Here is an 18,383-nt window from a genome sequence, read left to right as displayed (position 1 = left end):
AATGGGAGGAGAAAAGTGAGTGGGAATTTGGATTGGTATTTTTAAAAGTAATCATAATTAAAAAGAATGTATGACTATATATGTGTACATATTACAGTACTAAAATTATTATTTGGTATCAAATTGACTTCTCAGTGAGTGCTCATGTAATCTGAAATCTTGAAGAGAAAAACTGTTCTGAGTTTTAGGTACTCTGACCAGTTAACAAATAAAGGGTTTGATGGTCACAAAACCATCTTTGGGACACTAATATGAAAGTTGAATTTAAACAAGAAAAAAACAGAGGATGTAAACTGCGTATAATCAAATAACTCTGATAGAAGTATTATCTATCTAACTGTTCTCTTAATTGTGTCTATAGGCTTTCCTTGATGTCAAGGTCTAGAATGTTATGGTTGCTGTTCCAAGGACTGTAAAGATAACAATTCTCCCTGTCTTTTAACTGTATTTAACCCTAAATAACTAATATGCATTTAATTTTATAGAAAAGAGACAGTAACAAGTTGAAGACATATAACACATAACTTTATCCAGCTTTAGTAATCTTATGATCTTATGAGTCTAAATCGTAAAAGAATCAAGCTTTTTTTTTTTTTTTTTTTTTTTTTTTTTTTTTTTTTTACCAAGGTCATTTCAAAGGTATCTTACTTATATAATATGACTTAAAGTGTTAACAAACTGGTTGATTTAAATTTTCTGTTAAGATAATTATGTCTCCAGGACTTTTACTGGTTTTGTCTATGTTTTAGATAAGGCTTTCTGAGTTTTATTAAATATAAAAGATTTGTTTTGAAGAAAAACAAGAAAGAAAATAATTATAAAGGCAAGCTATATTTGTGACAGAGAACGTTAAGGAAAGAGGAAAGTGAATTAAAATGAGGAATATTGATGGCAATTTTGTCTCCATGTGAATCTATATTCAAAGTGGAAATGAAAAGGACAGAACCTGAAAGCTTACGTATGTTTCTGAATATGTGAGCATGTTACAAAAAGTCTTATAGGAGTTAAAAATTAGAGAAATTTAGTTATAACCAAGTTATCTACACTTAAATATTACCAAAATTCTTAAGGTCAGGTACTGTCAGATACCTAAATCCAGAAATTAGGAGGAAATTACAAAAGCAGACAAACTCTCCTTAATGTTTAGATTTGTTTTCTGAAGTCCTCAATAATGGAGGAAATGGAAATATTCCAGGTAATCCAGAAAAACAAAGATTGCTGGTAAGAGAGAAGGCTCAATCAATGACATCAGTCCCAAGGAATGACACATTCCCTCAAGGAGATATGCACTTGCTGCTCTCACTCAAAGACGCACCGGACTCTTGTTCCCTCTCTTGAGACAACTTTATTTTTTTAATCTGAAGTTTTAGAAGGAAAGAGGGAGTGTGTGTGTGGGGGTGCAGAATGTAAACTCAAATAAACATCACTTTTGTGCACTAGGGATTAACAGTCTAGATAATCTTGAGTAAATCCTGCCACCACCTTCTTTTTAATCTGGTTTCCCACAGGGAGAGGCAGAAAGGATCAATGTACAGGTATATATTATATTCTACTGCCTATTCTCTTTATCAGAGAAACAGCTGGATCTGATCCTCATAGTATGGCATTTCAGTTGAACATTCCTCTCCCCTGTAGCTGATGCATTCATGTTAGCACTGAACATTAGAAGAGAAGATTGAGGCAAGGATCTCTTTTCTATACTCCAGACTCATCAAACCAACATTTTTCCTCAAAATGAAGTTTTAACAATTGAAACAAACAGATCTTTAGAAAGAATCAAGTGATCTTCCACCAGTGGCTGTGTCAGGGGAGCCACAGGTGGTGATTGAAGTTCAAGATGTCAACTCACGAGGAGGAAACTCTTTGATGGGCCAATCTTGTTTAAGAAATGCTACAAGAGTACAGTCCCTGAAATGTCTTTTGCTTTTGGTGTCCCCTTACATGTTTGCTACTGCAGTCGCTCTCTGATATCTGGCATAATATGAGTGAACGACGCTTTCATGAGATAAACATACTACATTATAGGCAGTGGGGGTCTAATAATGGGAGACCCCCACTGGCTTATTTAATGGAGATAGGATAAAGAAGCCATAGCATGCTTCCAGCAAGCCAAGCCCATTCGGGAAATTAAATGTGGCTAAACTTTGTTTTTTAGTGTCTAGAATTTCTTTCCAAGCCTTATATAAGTGGATTTAGTTAGCCACGTTGGTGCCAGTTTGTTGTATGAAGGCTGCTTCTTTGTTTCCCAGCTTCCCAGACTCCTGAAATAATCACTCAGATACTGTATTATTTAAATCACTGCTTTCCCTATTAGCTTTAGCATTTTATTGGATAAGATAACTCTTACATCTTAATTTAACCTATCTCCATTAATCTGTATTATATTTATAATATATGGTGTATTTATTTACAAAAATAAACCATCTTCTTCTCAGTGACACCTCTTCTCCCTAAAACAGTCCTAAGCCATTTGCTCAGTACCTTCCAGGAGTTTTTGTTACAAAATATAAATACAAATACTTGTCATTACATACTATTTGTTTTCTATGAGAATGTGTCCATTATATCAAGGCTTCTTCAGTGACAATCATTTTGTATCTGTTAGAGTAAGTCTTCAAAAATAGCTACTAAAGTTTGAATATTTGTTATTGAGAAATCAAGCATTCAAATATGCCTGTAGGTTTCTGTACATGAATGTACGTATGTATATATTTGTTTCTAAGCCTTAAAAGGACATTTATTATTCTACACAGGTCCTGGACTTGGTCCACTCTTCTGCTTACATGAATGTACATATGTATATACTTGTTTCCAAGGCTTCAAAGGACATTTATTACTCTACACAGGACCTGGACTTGGTCCACTCTTCTGCTTAGGTCACTGTACCTTTGAATGTGCTCTCCAGTAGAATCTCTCATCAGCATTAATTGATCTGTGACTACTTCATTTCAAATTACTGGTGTTGAATAATATGAAGATTTCTTTCATTATTGCTTTCATCCTTTCTTCCACAGATTGTCTTTGCTTCTCTAGCTATTTGTTGCCGGGCTACATCTAATCATTTAACAAGCACTTTAGAATTTAATGGATGAACTAACAGTTACTGTAAGTGGTAAAAATTGAACACAAAGGAAACACTTTCTTTGTTTTTCAATTCCATGTAGGAAATGTCAAGAGTGACCACAACTGTCTGCCTTGGTTCCTTTGTTTGTGAGTCCTTCTAGGGAAGTCAGATTAATCACAATGGAATCTTGCTTAAGACATTCATTCTAATTGTATAATTTTACACAGCACAGTCTGCAGGTTGAAGTTTTTTCCTCTGCCAAGTGCATGGGAATGAAAGGTAGAGGAGAAGGCTGAGTGAGCATTCAAATTTTCACATGATATTAAAATCCCATCCTTGGGTCGGGTGGTGGTGGCGCACGCCTTTAATCCCAGCACTTGGGAGGCAGAGGCAGGCGGATCTCTGTGAGTTCGAGACCAGCCTGGTCTACAAGAGCTAGTTCCAGGACAGGCTCCAAAACCACAGAGAAACCCTGTCTCAAAAAACAAAAACAAAAACAAAAAATCCCATCCTTGGGCAAGATTCCAAGATACACAGACAGCTGCAGAAGATTTCAATAAAGTTTAATACAACAATTAAAAACCAATATAAAGGGTCCAGCAAGATAGCTCAGTGGGTAAAATGATTGCTGTGTAAACCACGTGTCCTGAATTCAATCCATGGAACCTGTATTAAAAACGTTTAATGCATTGCCGTGCACCTATAATCCCATAACTAATGTAAGAAATGAGGTATAGATTGGTGAACTGACTAAAAGCTCTTAACTAACCAGAAGCATTAATGTGACAGCAATAAAAGAGATACCTTATATCAAGATGGAAGGAGATAATCAACTCCTTGATTTGTCCATGTTAAAAATATCACCAACACATCTATCCCATCTTATACTCCCTACACACACATATGCATGCTGCATGCATACAGTCACACACAAACACACATGCATGCATACACACACACACACAGGATAATAAATTAAAATGTAAAAGAACCTAAAACATATCCTCAAACACAATATAAGAACATTGTACAAATTAAAATGAACTTTCATGATTTCTTCTTTATTATTCCAGACTACCTGTTTTTGTTCCAGACTTTCACATGGTTCTGAGACCTTTTCCTTTCTCACAGCACTTTAACCCCTTCAGTACCCTAAGTGAGCTTTGCTTCAGCTGATTGCTTGTTAGAATTAGAATAAATGAGTGACAGCAGGGATACATGGATGCCATTGTGAAACCGAAAATAAACAACAATTTGTTTTCTGGCATAAACATGCAGATGATTTCTATTAAAATACCTATAAAATAAAATATGTAAAGGATAATAAAGGAAATCAACACTTTCATGGCTTTCACATGAGCTTCTGTGTTGAGGTCTCGGAATCCTGAGACATGTGATTGCATCCTCCTGCTGTGTCTCCAAAGAGAAACGATTAACAAGAAACATGTAAATAGGGTCATCATAAAGAGAGACAAGACTCCAACATTGACTGAAACATAATTAATAATTGCTTTTCTTCCCTCCTGGTGGATCTCCCAGGTTCTGTTTCTTTGCTTCATTTTATTACCCTCCATATTCTCCACAACGAGTGAGAAGGAGCTTAGCCATGAGATTAGCAAGCACCCCACTAGAAAGTAAAAAACTTTAACAGTTTTCCTCTTCATCCAGAGAAATACATAGTTGGAAAAATTTGCTATTTTTAGAAAATAGAAGATGCTGAGACTGGCAGCAAACCAAACACTCAGGTAATTCACAGTAAGCCACATGTACGTGATGCTTTCAATTAGACTGTAAGACCTATACATACTTGGGAAGAAGACCTTTATATAGGCATCTAAAGATATTATCCATAGAAGACAAATCCTGGTAGTCGCCAAGCCAGTGAGAAGGAGGCCAGTCTTAGAGATCTTCTTTTTCCTGGCCCAGTCCAGGCAATTCACAAGTGCAATAACTGAGTTCCCTAAAACTCCCAGAACAGCTTCAACAGTTGCAACAGAAAGGAGGACACCTGCCGTTGCACTCAGCATCTCTGCAGATACACACAGTTGCCTTTGTTACATCTACTATAGATTACCTTTCGCCAAATGTCTTCTATATTGACTGCCTGTTAGATTTTTTTCCTTTTTTCATGAAATAAAGACTTCACAGTGCATCAAGAATATGTTGTGGTGGAATCTGTGTGCAGATTAAATGTCTTATAGTAATTTGCTTATAGGCAAATGACAGTTTGCATTTCATTTATTTTGCTTTTACCTCTAAGATTATTTTGCATGTAATAAGTCTAGTAGTAGAGTATGAGTGGTAGATATACATATTAAGAAGTTAAACAACAAGAACCACACTGAATTTCTTGCTTTAAATATGAAGTCATCATCATGAGTTGTACAAGATACTAAATGCTCTTTGAGGGGTGAGATATTGCACTACTTTAATCTGTGAGTTTGAGAGCAGCTAGCTAACCCATACAAAGAAAAAAATACCGTAGCTCTAAAACAAAAGGACAAAGAAGGAAATCCAGAAAAGGAGAAAATAATCACAATTTTATTGTCTACAGACAAATAAAACTAATTAGATATAGAAATAGAGCCACTTTACCCTAAAATATTGATTTAATGTTTAATTAAAATGTAAGCTCCTTTGTAGGTTTTGTAAGTTTCAAAGTAACAAATTGCTGTATTTGTGCATAATAGTTGTATTTAGATTTCGTAAAGATATTCGCACTCATGTACATCACAATTTTAACATTTTTAAACTCCCATTATATCTCTTTTTCTTTTCAATTTCCTGAACAATTTTCCATCTACTTTCATGTCATGTGTATGTGTTTATGTGTGTGTGTTTGCATTTATATATTTACGTATGCATTCTATCTATGTAAAATCTAAATTGTTTGGTTTCTCAACATTTAGTATTTGAAGTTGTCATCTTATAGATTTTTTTTTTGCTGTTTTTTTTTTTTCATCTTATAGATCTTAATCTTATGTTGGATATATGGGTAGGTAATGATGATTTCTCTCCATTCTGCAGGATAGCTATTTTCATTGCTGATTTACACAGAGAGAAAATGCTCCACATTTGTCTTTCTGAGTCTGATCTTGTTTGCCCCGGTAGTACCCATTTTTCTGCAGATTACATACTTCACTAATCTTTGGAAAGAATCAATTTCCCTTTCCTTTATCTATTCTGCTTTTCAAGGACACCAAGGCAGGTTCTTTAACTTGGAAGATGTGAATAGACTGCCAATAGACATAATGTCTAAGTTTCTTTGTAGTACAATGACTTAGAATCCTTGGATGTGCAATGTGATAGTTTTTCTTATGCTTGTGAAGACCATTCACACCGATTCCTGTAAAGGTCAAGCTAAGTTACTTTTCCATCAGCAATGTAGAAGAACTCCTTTCCCCAATGCCACTGTCAGCATTTGCTGTAATTTTTTTTTTGATGATAGTCATTCTTACTGGGATGAGATAGAATTTCAATGTAGTTTTAATTTGTATTTCCTGTATCGCCAAGGTTGTTGAACAGTTTTTGAAATACTCTTGGCATTTGTGGGTTTTTTAGCGAGGTTTTTGCTTACCTTATCAGCCCATTTGCTTATTAAGTTGTTTGGTTTGATGGTATTTAGTATTTTGAACTCTTTATATATTATACATATTAATCTTATATGGCTAAACAATAAAGATTTACTTTCATTATATAGGTTGTCTCTTTATGCAAATACTGACTTACAATTGATGGCTTAATTTTATATAGTATCAGCTCTCTATATAAATATATATGTATAGGTAATAATAGGAACGGCGGGCTGCATCCCGCCACCCGGCTAGCTTTACCTGAAATAATTACACAGAAACTATATTCTTTTAAACACTTCTTGGCCCATTAGTTTTAACCTCTTATTGGCTAGGTTTTACATATTTATCTAACCCATTTCTGATATTCTGTGTAGCCCCAAGAGGTGGCTTACCAGGGAGATTTTAACCTGTGTCTGTGTCCGGTGGGAGAATCATGGCGACCGCCTGACTCGGCTTCTTTCTCCCAGCATTCTGTTCTGTTTACTCCGCCTATCTTAATTCTACCCTATCAGAGGCCAAGCAGTTTCTTTATTAATTAACCAATGAAAGCAACAGATAGAAAGATGACCCTCCTCCATCATGTATACTTACATATATACACAAATATATGTGTGATATTTTTATTAGCTATTTCATTGGGTGTATATATATATATATATGTATATATATATACATATACATATATATATATATATATATATATATATATATATATATATATATATATTCTTTTTCTTTTTTCTTCCAGGTCACTAAAATTCTTGGTCTCCATGTCCTATTACCTAAGACTGTCCTGTTTTCCTCAATAAGGTCTTATTATAAAATAAAGTTCTAGTGGGTAAGCAAGAATAATGACAACAGGCTGTTTTGTTTTTGAATTCTGGAGCAACTTGACAGGCAGTGTCTGGCATTGAAATTTTGTTTGTTGATATCACTAGCACTGAAGAACCATTTCATGAGTGCTTTGATCTATTTTTTCATGTTTTTCTAACTATTTAATAGCTAAATCCACTATTATGACCATAGTACTATATGAAACACCTAATGTAATAAAAACTTTGTGCTTTAAAAACAAATAAATGTAACTTGCTAAATGTTGGTGGTACACAACTTTAATCCTGGTGCTCAGGAGGCAGAGGCAGGCAGATCTTTGAGTTCAAAGTAGGTTTGGTTGGCAGAGCAAGTTCCAGGACAGCCAGGGCTACACAGGGAAACCCTTTCTCAAAAACCTAAATCAAACCAAACAAAAACAAAAACAACAAAAAGCATCCAAAAAAGCAAACTAGATGAAGGTAACATTGTATTAGGGGCAAAAAATGTACACAAAGGTTCCATGTTCCAAATGTCAAGGTTGATTTTAACTATCTGTCTTGTTTCCTTTTCTTTGAATCTCCTGGGGAAAGGGTGCCAGTGATCCAGGAAAGCAAAGGGAATCACAATGAAGTCTCGTTTTGAATGTTAGGCACACCATGGAGTCTTTTTTTTACAGAGGATAGTATATGGTTGATGGTTTTCCTCTGGCAAATGTATGGGAAGAAGTGAAGGAATCAGAAGACATACTGAACAAATGAACCTGCACATAAAATTGAAATCCCACCATGTGATTCCTTCTGTCACAGAAGTTCAGAAGATTCATACAATGTTTGAGAATAGCTGAAACCAATAAAAGAACATAGAGCAAATGAAAAGGGTCTTCAGGGATTTTTTTTTCTACTGGACTATTTCAGATTTTTCATTTCTCTTCCAGACTGTCATGCAGCTTTCCTTTCTCAGAGCACTTTAATTGTTGTAATATTCTTACAGAGCCTTGCTTCAGTTGACTGTTTGCTAGAATTAGGATAAGTGAGTGACAGCAGGGATAGATGAATGCAATTGTCAAACCAAACATGAATAACAGGTTGCTTTCTGGGATGAACAGACATATTATATTGATGGTAACACCCATGAAATGCAACACAAAAAGGATGATAAAAGACATTAAAACTTTTATTGCTTTCACATGAGCTTCTGTGTTTAGGTCTCTGAATCCTGATTCACTCAACTGCATCCTCTTGTTGTGTCTCCAAAGTGAAATGATTAACAGAAAACATACAATTAACATTATCATAAAGAATAAAAATGTTCCCCCATTGGTGAAGGCATAGCGAAAGATTAACTCACTTTTCTTCATGCCGATCTGCCAGGATGTGTTTATGTACTGCATTTTACTATCTCTAATGATCTTAACAGCTACTGGGAAAGTAAATAACCATGACACAAGCAAGCATCCTATCAGGAGGAAGAAAACTGTATTAATTCTTCTTTTCAACCAGAGAAATATGTAGTGGGAAAAATTTACTATCTTTATAAAATAGAAGATACTGAGGGTGGTGGCAAACCAAAAACTCAATTGACTGATAATTATCCATAGATAACTTATGAGTTCAATGATGTTGATAGAAGACAGCAAGTTTGGAGAGAATATCTTGATGTATGCCTCTGAAATTAATAGCCACACAAGGAAGATTCTGGAAACTGCCAAGCCTGTAAGAATGAAACCAATCTTAGATATCATCTTGTTCCTGTTACAGTCTGTGCAGTTCACAACAGCAATGAACCCATTCCCTATAACTCCCAGCATCGCCTCACTAGTTGCAATGGAAAGGAGGACACCTTCTGCTGTACTCAGCATCTCTGCCAATCTTTAAGAAGACTTCTGCTGCAACTGTTTTAGATTATCTGGTGTAGAAAAGTCCCATCTACTGGATGCTCAATAAAGGAGTGACTTTATCTTCTTCCCTTAAAGACTTCAATGTATCTCAAAAATTCTTTGCAGTGGAATCTGAAATGTCATAATGGAGTTCCCTCCAGTTGCTCCCATAAGTCCTAGCTTGTCTATAAGATGGGACAGACTAAAAGCCTCCCTTGCAATTTGTTAATAGGTAAATGAAAGTTTCTCTTTTGTGTATTTTGCTTGTCCCGTTGAGACTATTTTGCATTTGAAGAAGTGTCAGGTTGTGAGGTTCACGGTGTGACAGTGGGAAAGATGGAAGGTCACAGGAGACTGGGAAGTTGATAAGAGCATGAGGAGTGGTAGACTAAACAGATATACTTTGTTCACTCTTGATGACGACTTCAGGACAAGTATCTTACAGCAGAAACCCAAGCACATTCTGGTACTCAAGGGGTATACACAGGTGAGCAGCATACCGACTACACAGAGGTAGGCCTAGGCCCTCCCCACACTAATGGCAGCAAGGTAAAACAGGAAATCAAGATGAGGTTTCTCTGACTGCAAAGCCATTTTTTTTTTTTTTACCATGAATTGTACAAAAGTTGTACCCAATCCCAAACTGGTATAGAATAGATCGCTGTACTTTTGAGTTTTCCCACAGATTTGATGTCAGCTATTTTGTTCTGACTTACACTGAACACCCGTATCAGTACTACATTATATAAACAAACCATCCCCAGACATTCTGTTTCTCAGAAATAAGTACAGAAAGGATACAAAGCACAAAATCTAACATTGATTTTCATCTTTTAAATGTGGAAGTTAGTATCACTAGATGGCATTAGGCACATACTTAAGTCCATGCTCTCTGTTCTTTTGGGACAGGTGCATTGCTTGTCTTCATGGTTTGAGGTCAGCCTAGGTAACACAGTGATAGATCTCTTCTGGGAAAACCCTCCCTAATCCCAAATAAACAGAAAGGAAGAGAAAAATCACCATAATTTTTATTTATAAGCACAACTTAAGGAATAAATAAAATAGTATAGAGAATGACCATGTATATGCAAACAAACATAGTGGTTCAATGATAAATATAATGCTTACTCTATGCTATAAGAGCACAGTTCTGTTTTATTCCATAGCAAGGAGTCTACATAAAACACTATGCTAGTGGTTATTTGTTCTGAGCTGAAGTTCAACTTAGATGCCATCAAAGGACTGGTTGAGGATGGTAAAACTCATTGGTAGAGTTGTTAGTATGCACATCCCCTGTTACAGAGAGGAAAGAATATGGAGAAAAACACTGAGGGCCAAAGAAAGAGTTCTTACATCAAAGGAGTAAGAGAGCTTATTTTGGACTGGAACAAAGATTTAGGTTCTCCTAAATTTCCCACTGAGTATCATGGTCCTGTGAGGAAGCAAATCATGACTTTTTATAGTAACAGAGCAAAGAAAGTCATAGAAAGACATACTTGTCAAGTATATTGGTGGAAATAGCAAGTAGTCACATTCCAGAAAAATGAGAAATCTCTGCTATAGGCTTTGATGCTATTTGACAACATATTTAGTGCTTTGGATAGAAACTAGGGGCTCCTTTTGTACATAATTTTGACATGGATGTGCTTTTCCTTTTCTGTAGTAGTTCTTGAGAGATGGTCTCCTAAGGTAATAAGAACACTTGTGAGAATCAAGGTCTATGTTGAATTACAGCATTGGACCAAATTGTCAAAATCAACATTTAGTAAGTCAGCACTTCTATGAGCCTCAGGTTCATAAGGGACTTCCTGAATGTTGTTTGTATTTCTTCCAAATCTGGTTTAGAAGTGAGATATACTTTCTTCTGGCTTTGTCTGCGATTGCTGCATTGTGGCCCAGACAATAAATTGTGGAAAAACTTTGGATATCATAGCACAGGATTCATGGTTATTTATGTTCAAATGTCAGTATCTATTTTATTAAAGTACTCAATGAGTTTTCTTCCTTATACCAGGAAAACTATTTATTACTTCCTGAAGCCACTAATTGAATTAATTGCAATAAAATCTCAAGTCTCATAACACTTTTAACAAAATGTACTTTCTATCAGTGATAAATTAATGTAGAGTGACAACTTTATTTTCCAAGTAGCAAGATTAACCCATCGCAGTCAAGAAATAATATATATTTCATATGAAGAAGTTCCAAAAACAATGCAAAAGTGTCTTTGTCAGTCTATATAGAAATCACTTTCATTAAATTTTTTGTTGGATACTTACATAGTTTTCTCCCTTCTGCTACTCCTCTGAAACTTCTAAATTTACCTAGTTTGAATTAGTTCATACATTTGCTGAACATTTAATAAAATCATCATATATAGTCATTCTTTTTATAAAATTAATAAAATAGTGCTATTTTCTTATTAATACAAGGTAAGTATAACCAGAACCCAAATGATGCTCTTTATTGTTTTCATCATTTATGATTCCATTATGAAAAGAAAATATGACATAAAGTTGCTGACAATTATATACAAACATACACTCATATATATAATTTTTAAAACATGTCACAATCTTAATCAGCATCTCCCATTTATCAGTTGCATATATACATGTAGTCCTGGATAAGAAGCTCATAACAACAGCCAAAAAAATTTTAATGCGCAATATTTAAAGGTATTTAGATGAACAAAAATGATTTTTATGTGCTATCATTTTTTATTACATTTGACTATTTAAAAAATGAATGAAATTAATTTTTTTCTAGAATGTGTTGTGGAAGTAAAATTCTTAGGAAAATCTATGCAATCAATACAAATTACGAAATTTAATAAAAGTTTCTTGACTCAGTGAATGCTGTTTTGAGTATATATTCTTTTTTTGTTTGAAGCACTGTAATATTTTATAACATATATTTAATAAACACAAAAGTATCACTTACATCATTGTCAAGTGTAAAGAGTACTGAAGTTTATGACATTGTTACAGATTTACCAGGTTTTTGAAAATGCACATAAATCAAAACTATATGCATTACTAATTAATATCATCTATTTTAATTTTAAATTTCTATAATAAATCATTTTGTTTTCTCTTTTATAAGCCTGGGGAAATGAGGTTTTTGGTCTCAATTCCTAGAATTAACATTGAAAGTTTCAGTTGCAAACCATTCTACAAAGAATGTCAAAATTAATATTTCAACACCTACACTGAGATAAATTTAGTTCCTATTCTGTCCCAGAGTCAACACTTGCTAAAATTTTTTTCTTGAAAGCATGTTGGATTGTTTCTGCATATGGTCTTTATGTCTATTTATGTGGTAGACTGTGTTTATTGATTTACATATATTAAATCATCCTTGCACCTTTGGAATGAAGTTGACTTTTTCATGGTGGACTTTTTTATTTTATTGTTTTTTTCATTGTGTTTTATTGCACTATACATTTTTCTATGCTCCCCTCCCTCCCTCCCCTTTTCCCTTCTACCTTCTCTCGTGACCCCATGCTACCAATTTACTCAGGAGATCTTATCTTTTTCAACTTCCTATTTAGATCCATGTATGTCTCTCTTAGGATCATCTTGGTTGTCTAGGTTCTCTGGAGTTCTGGATTGTAGGCAGATTTTTTTGCTTTATGTATAAGAGTCACTTATGAGTGTATATATATTATATTTGTCTTTCTGGGTCTTGGTTACCTAAGTCAATATGTTTTTTTTTTCTATTTCCATCCATTTACCTGAAAATTGCAAGTTGTCGTTATTTTTTTACTGCTGAGTAGTACTACATAGTGTAAATGCATCACATTTTTTTTTTTTACCCATTCTTCAATTGAGGGGCACCTAGGTTGTTTCCAGGTTCTGGCTAATATGAGTAGTGCTGCTATGAACATATTGAGCACATGATCTTGTGGTATGATTGAGCTTTCTTTGGGTCTATACACAAAAGTCGTATTGATGGTTCATAAGGTAGATATTTTTCCTAATTTTTTAAAATGTGTCTTGAATTTTATTTGTAAGTATTATATTGAGAATTCTTATATCTATATTCTTCGGGGAGTTCTTTATTTCATATTTATCTCATTTATATATTAATGTAAAATAGGTTTCCTAAAAAGAGTTGGTATCATTTCTCCTTCCTATTTCATGGCATATTTTGAGAAACATTGGTTTCTGTTCTTTTAAAAAGTCTGGTAAAAGTATTCAGTGAATTTATCTACATCTTGAAATTTTTGTTTGAAGATTGTCTATTGTTGTCTTTGTCTCATTGCTAAAGATGAACTTGTTTAAATTTTCATTTCTTCTTGTTTTAACTTTGATATTTCATAGACATTAAAAATTTTATCCATATCTTTTGAGATTTACAATTTTGTGAAGTGTATTTTTTGGAGTATATCTTTATAGTCCTCTGGGTTTCACTGATGTCTGTTATCATATCCTTGTTTCACTTCTGATTTAATTAACTGGAGTTTTCTTTATCTCTATTAGTTTATTTGAGTAAATGTCTGTCAATTTTGTTAATATTTTCAGAAAATTATCTTAACTTCATTGTTTCTTTGTATTGATTATTTCTATTTATTTTTATATAAATTTTTATCTAATCTTGATTATTTTCCATGACTACTGTTCTTAGGTGTTACTTGTTTTTGTTTTTCTCTGGTCTAAATATGCATCCTGAGTTTATTTATTTGGATTCTCTCTGATTTTGTAAATACTTCCTCTTAGATTTCCTTCACTGTAGTCTACATATTTTATTATGTTGTGTTTTTATTTTCATTCAGTTTTAGACATTTTTAATTACCATTTTAAAATTTCTTCTTTGATACATCAATCATTTAATAATGGGTTGTTTAATCTCCACAGCTGTGTATAATTTTGTGCTTTTTATTGGTGTTGATATCAAGCTTTGTTCTGTTGTGACAGATAAAATACCAGGAAAAATTTAATTTTTCAGTATTGTTTGAGATTTACTTTTTGTCCCAATATATGGTGTATTTTAGTGAAAGATCTATGAGCTGTAGAGAAGAATGTGCTCTTCCTATTGTTTAGACAGAATGTCCATTTATTTTTTGGATGACTTGTGTACTAGGTGGCAAGGCCATACTGAAGTTACTTACCGATAATGAATTGGGACTAATACAATGCCTTATGTTTTGTAAGAGTTGTTTTATAAAATTAAGTGTGCCTGAATTTGTTGCATATATATTTAGAATTGAAATATCTTCTTGATAGATGGTTCCACTGATCAGTATGAAATAACCTTCTTTATCTCTTTTGAATAGTTTTGATTTGAAGTCTATTTTATCAGATTGTGATAGTAATTCCTGCTTATTCTTGGTTTCCTTTCCTTAGAATACTTTTCCCATTATTTTATACAAATTTAATTTTTATTTTTGGTGTTTAGATATGTTTTTGGGAGGCAGCAACATGAAAAATCCCGTTTTTGAATGTAAATGCTAATCTGTGTCTTTTGATTGGAGAGTTGATCCTATTGATACTATTAATATTCAAAGTTATTACTGAAAGACATGTCATGATTTCTTCCATTTTGCTGATTTTATGGTGCTTTTTTTTTTGCTTAGATCTTGTTGTTTAACCACAGAATGACCCATTGGATGTAATTATTTTTCTCTTCTGTCCTACATATTTCTGCAAATACCCTTTGCAGTGCTGGTTGGTGGTTATGAGATTCCTTTAGCCTACATTTTTCTTAGTATGCCATATTTTCTCTTTGTACTTTCCAAACATACTATTCAAAAATACAAAAGTATTAATTAGAAAAATTAACATAAGAAGAGTTAAACTTTTATGTATGTAAATGTCTAGGCACTAGACCATAAATACAAGAATGATGAAATCCTATAAATTTCAAAATAAGACACTTATCTACCACACTGAACATAAAAAATTCAACTTCAGAATCAACAAGTCAAATGTATTTGTGAATGTACATTTCTATAAATGAATATATGTTCATGAGTGTGTATGTGTGTGTGTGTGTGGTCTCTGCATGTGCATGAGCATATGAATGTACGTGTGTGGGAGAATTTCTTTGTGTGTGTATGCATTTGAAACCCCAAGGCAGATCATTGCATACCTCATACAGATTCTCCCCTTTGTTCATTCTTTTGTGCTTTGGTCAGACACTGTGTTAGGTCTTGTGGCAGTGCTTTTCAGCAGAATTTTCTTTAGTTCCAGATGATCTACAACCACTTCATTTCAAGTCACTGTATTCATAGAGTTCAAAAACTTCTTTCATCAGTACATTAGTCCTATCTTCCACTCATAGGACAGAGCTTTTCTACTTTCTTTCTCTAGTTAAATTTCAAAGAGCCAGATCTGCTGTTGTAATTGTAAGCTGGATCTGACCATTGCTATTGCATCAAACACTCAGTAAGAAGAACAGTGGAGAGGGTGCCCAACCTGGCTTTACCCTGTAATCAGCTTGGTGGTTAAAGCCTTCATCTAGTAACCGATGAAACCAGATGCAGAGATCCATAATGAAGCAACAGGCCAAGCTCCAAGAATCCAATTGAAGAGTGGGAGGAGGGAATATATAAACAAGGTAGGTCAAAGTCATGATGGAGAAATCTACAGAGACAGCTGAACAAAGCTCATGGAAAGTCATGAACTCCAGACAGACAGCTATGGAGTCTCCATGGGACTGAACTAGGTCCTCCATATGTGGGAGACAGGGGTGAAACTTGAACTATCTGAGGGGTCCCTGGCTGTAGGACCAGAATCTACCCCTGGTGCATGATCTAGCTTGTTGAAACCCATTCCCTATAGTGGGATGCCATGCTCAGCCTTAATGCAGTGGAAAAGTTTCTTGGTCCTGCCTCAACTTAATGTGTCAGGCTTTGTTGACTCCCCATGGGAAACCTTACCTGTTGGGAGGAATGGATGGGGGATGGGTTAGGGAGAGGCGAAGCCAAGGGGACAGGAGGGGAAAATTGTAGTTGAAATGTAAAATGGACTTTAAAAATAAGTAAATGAAAATTAAACAAAAGAAAAATTTCAGGATTTAGAAGCAATCACAGCTGTCTGTCTTGGTTTACCTTGGGTTTTCCTATGGAAGGGTGTCAACTATCCAGGGAAGCCATGTAAATGACAACAAAGCCTTGCTTCATTAGTTAGGCTTACCTCAAAGCCTTCTTTTTTGTTTCTTGGTTTTGTATTTGTTCCTTTATGACATGGAGTAGTCTATGACGAGCAGTACTTTTGCTCTGGTGTGTGGGTGAAGTAGTTGTAGACTCTAGCAATTAAATGAGCAGATGACTTTACACACAGAATTAAAATGCTTCCTTGAGTGACAGTCAGAACATTTCAGAAGACTCCAATAACGTTCAATAATACTGTTAAACATCTCACAAAACATAGTGCAAATGAAAATTGTCTTTAAGAATTTCTTCACCGGATTATCCTGGACCATTAATTTTTTTTTTTTCAGACCATCATGTGGCTCTGAGATCTGTTCCTATCTCAAGGCACTTTAATCTTCGCACTACCTGCAAAGAGGATTGCTTCAGATGACTGTTCATTAGAATTAGGATTAAGGAGTGACAGCAGGGATACAAGAATGTGATTATCAAACCAAACATAAATAGCAGTTTGCCTTCTGGAATAAACAAACACAACACAACTATGGCCATACCTATGAAATACAGTATATAAAGAATGATAAAAGAAATTAAAACTTGTATGGCTTTCACATGAGCTTCTCTGTTGAGGTCTCTGAGTATTGAGACATGGGATTGCATCTGACTTCTGTGTCTCCAAAGTGAAATAATCAATAGGAAGCATGCAGTTACAGCCACCACAAAATAGAAAATGACTCCCATATTCAGAAAAACACAGACAATAATGAACTCACTTTTCTTAATGGGGACCTGTTGGGATGTATTTCTTTTGTTATCTTGAATCAACTTTTCAAGTAATGGAAAAGAAAGTAACCATGTCACAAGCAAACATCCTATCAGGAAGATAAAGACCAAATTAATTCTCCTCTTCAACCAGAGGAACATATGGTGGGAAAAATTTGCTATCTTTAGAAAATAGAAGACACTGAGGCTGGTAGCAAACAAGACACTCAAGTTGTTGATAATGACCCATAGATAATTCATGTATTCATTTGTATTGACAGGAGAAAGCAACTGTCTGGAGAATAACTTTGTATATGCATCTATAATTAATAGCCATGCAAGACAGATCCTGGAAATCGCCAAGCCAGAGATAATGAATCCAATTCTAGACAACTTCTTGTTCTTGACATAGTAATTGCAGCTAACAACTCCAATAAATACATCCCCTAAAATTCCCAGTACTGACTCACTAGTTGAAATAAAAAGGAGGATGCCTTCTGCTGTACTCAGCATCTCTGCCAATTCCTAAGATTACAACTACTGCTTGCACTATTGCAGATTACCTGCTGCAGAATATTTCATGAATTGACTGCTTGATGGAGGATTTTATGCCATTTTATATTTTCCCATAAATAAAGATTTCAAATTGTCTCAAGAATATATTGTGATAAAGTCACAATTGTCTCCCCAGAGTTCCTTCTGCTTGCTTCTATAAAGCCTAGCCTGTCTACATGAATGTATGTGCTCTAAAATGTCTCCTTGTAATTTGTTAATAAGCAAATGAAAGATTCTGTTTCATGGGTTTTACTTACCCTCCTGAGTCCATTTTGCATTAAATAGATTGAATTGCGGAATAGAAGGAGTGTCAGACCTGGTGAGAGGATTCAAAACAACAAAATCATATTTTGCATTTCTTTCTCAATATCAGATCATCATGGGCTGGGCATGGTGGTATAGGCTCATAGTCCCAAAATCTTTTGTCACTATGACAGGGGCATCACTCAACCCCAAAGGTTTGAGGTTAAGTAACATAATTAAGATCTCTTTTGAACAAAAGATATCCTATCATCACAAAATCAAAAAGAAAAGCAAAAAGGAAAAATGATCATAATTTATTTACAAACAGTTTAAAGATATTAATAAAAATAGCATATAAATTGCCATGACTATAAACACTCTGAAAAACTGATTTAATTT

At 34.4% G+C, this 18,383-nt stretch overlaps 3 protein-coding genes across 3 annotated transcripts; all 3 read right to left on the bottom strand.

Annotated features, from left to right (window-relative positions):
- Positions 1 to 4,161: 4,161 nt before the first annotated feature.
- LOC130884935 (taste receptor type 2 member 105-like) lies at positions 4,162 to 5,091 on the bottom strand. Its single transcript, XM_057786267.1, has one exon. The coding sequence runs from the start codon at positions 5,089 to 5,091 to the stop codon at positions 4,162 to 4,164; it is 930 nt and encodes a 309-aa protein (XP_057642250.1).
- A 3,280-nt stretch (positions 5,092 to 8,371) lies between these two features.
- LOC130884882 (taste receptor type 2 member 114-like) lies at positions 8,372 to 9,310 on the bottom strand. Its single transcript, XM_057786177.1, has one exon. The coding sequence runs from the start codon at positions 9,308 to 9,310 to the stop codon at positions 8,372 to 8,374; it is 939 nt and encodes a 312-aa protein (XP_057642160.1).
- A 7,468-nt stretch (positions 9,311 to 16,778) lies between these two features.
- LOC130874133 (taste receptor type 2 member 114-like) lies at positions 16,779 to 17,699 on the bottom strand. Its single transcript, XM_057769529.1, has one exon. The coding sequence runs from the start codon at positions 17,697 to 17,699 to the stop codon at positions 16,779 to 16,781; it is 921 nt and encodes a 306-aa protein (XP_057625512.1).
- Between the last annotated feature and the right edge of the window lie 684 nt (positions 17,700 to 18,383).

The sequence above is a fragment of the Chionomys nivalis genome, chromosome 1 (assembly GCF_950005125.1).
Source record: "Chionomys nivalis chromosome 1, mChiNiv1.1, whole genome shotgun sequence".
NCBI classification, from domain to species: domain Eukaryota; kingdom Metazoa; phylum Chordata; class Mammalia; order Rodentia; family Cricetidae; genus Chionomys; species Chionomys nivalis.
This window is presented reverse-complemented; position numbering and strand designations above follow the sequence as displayed.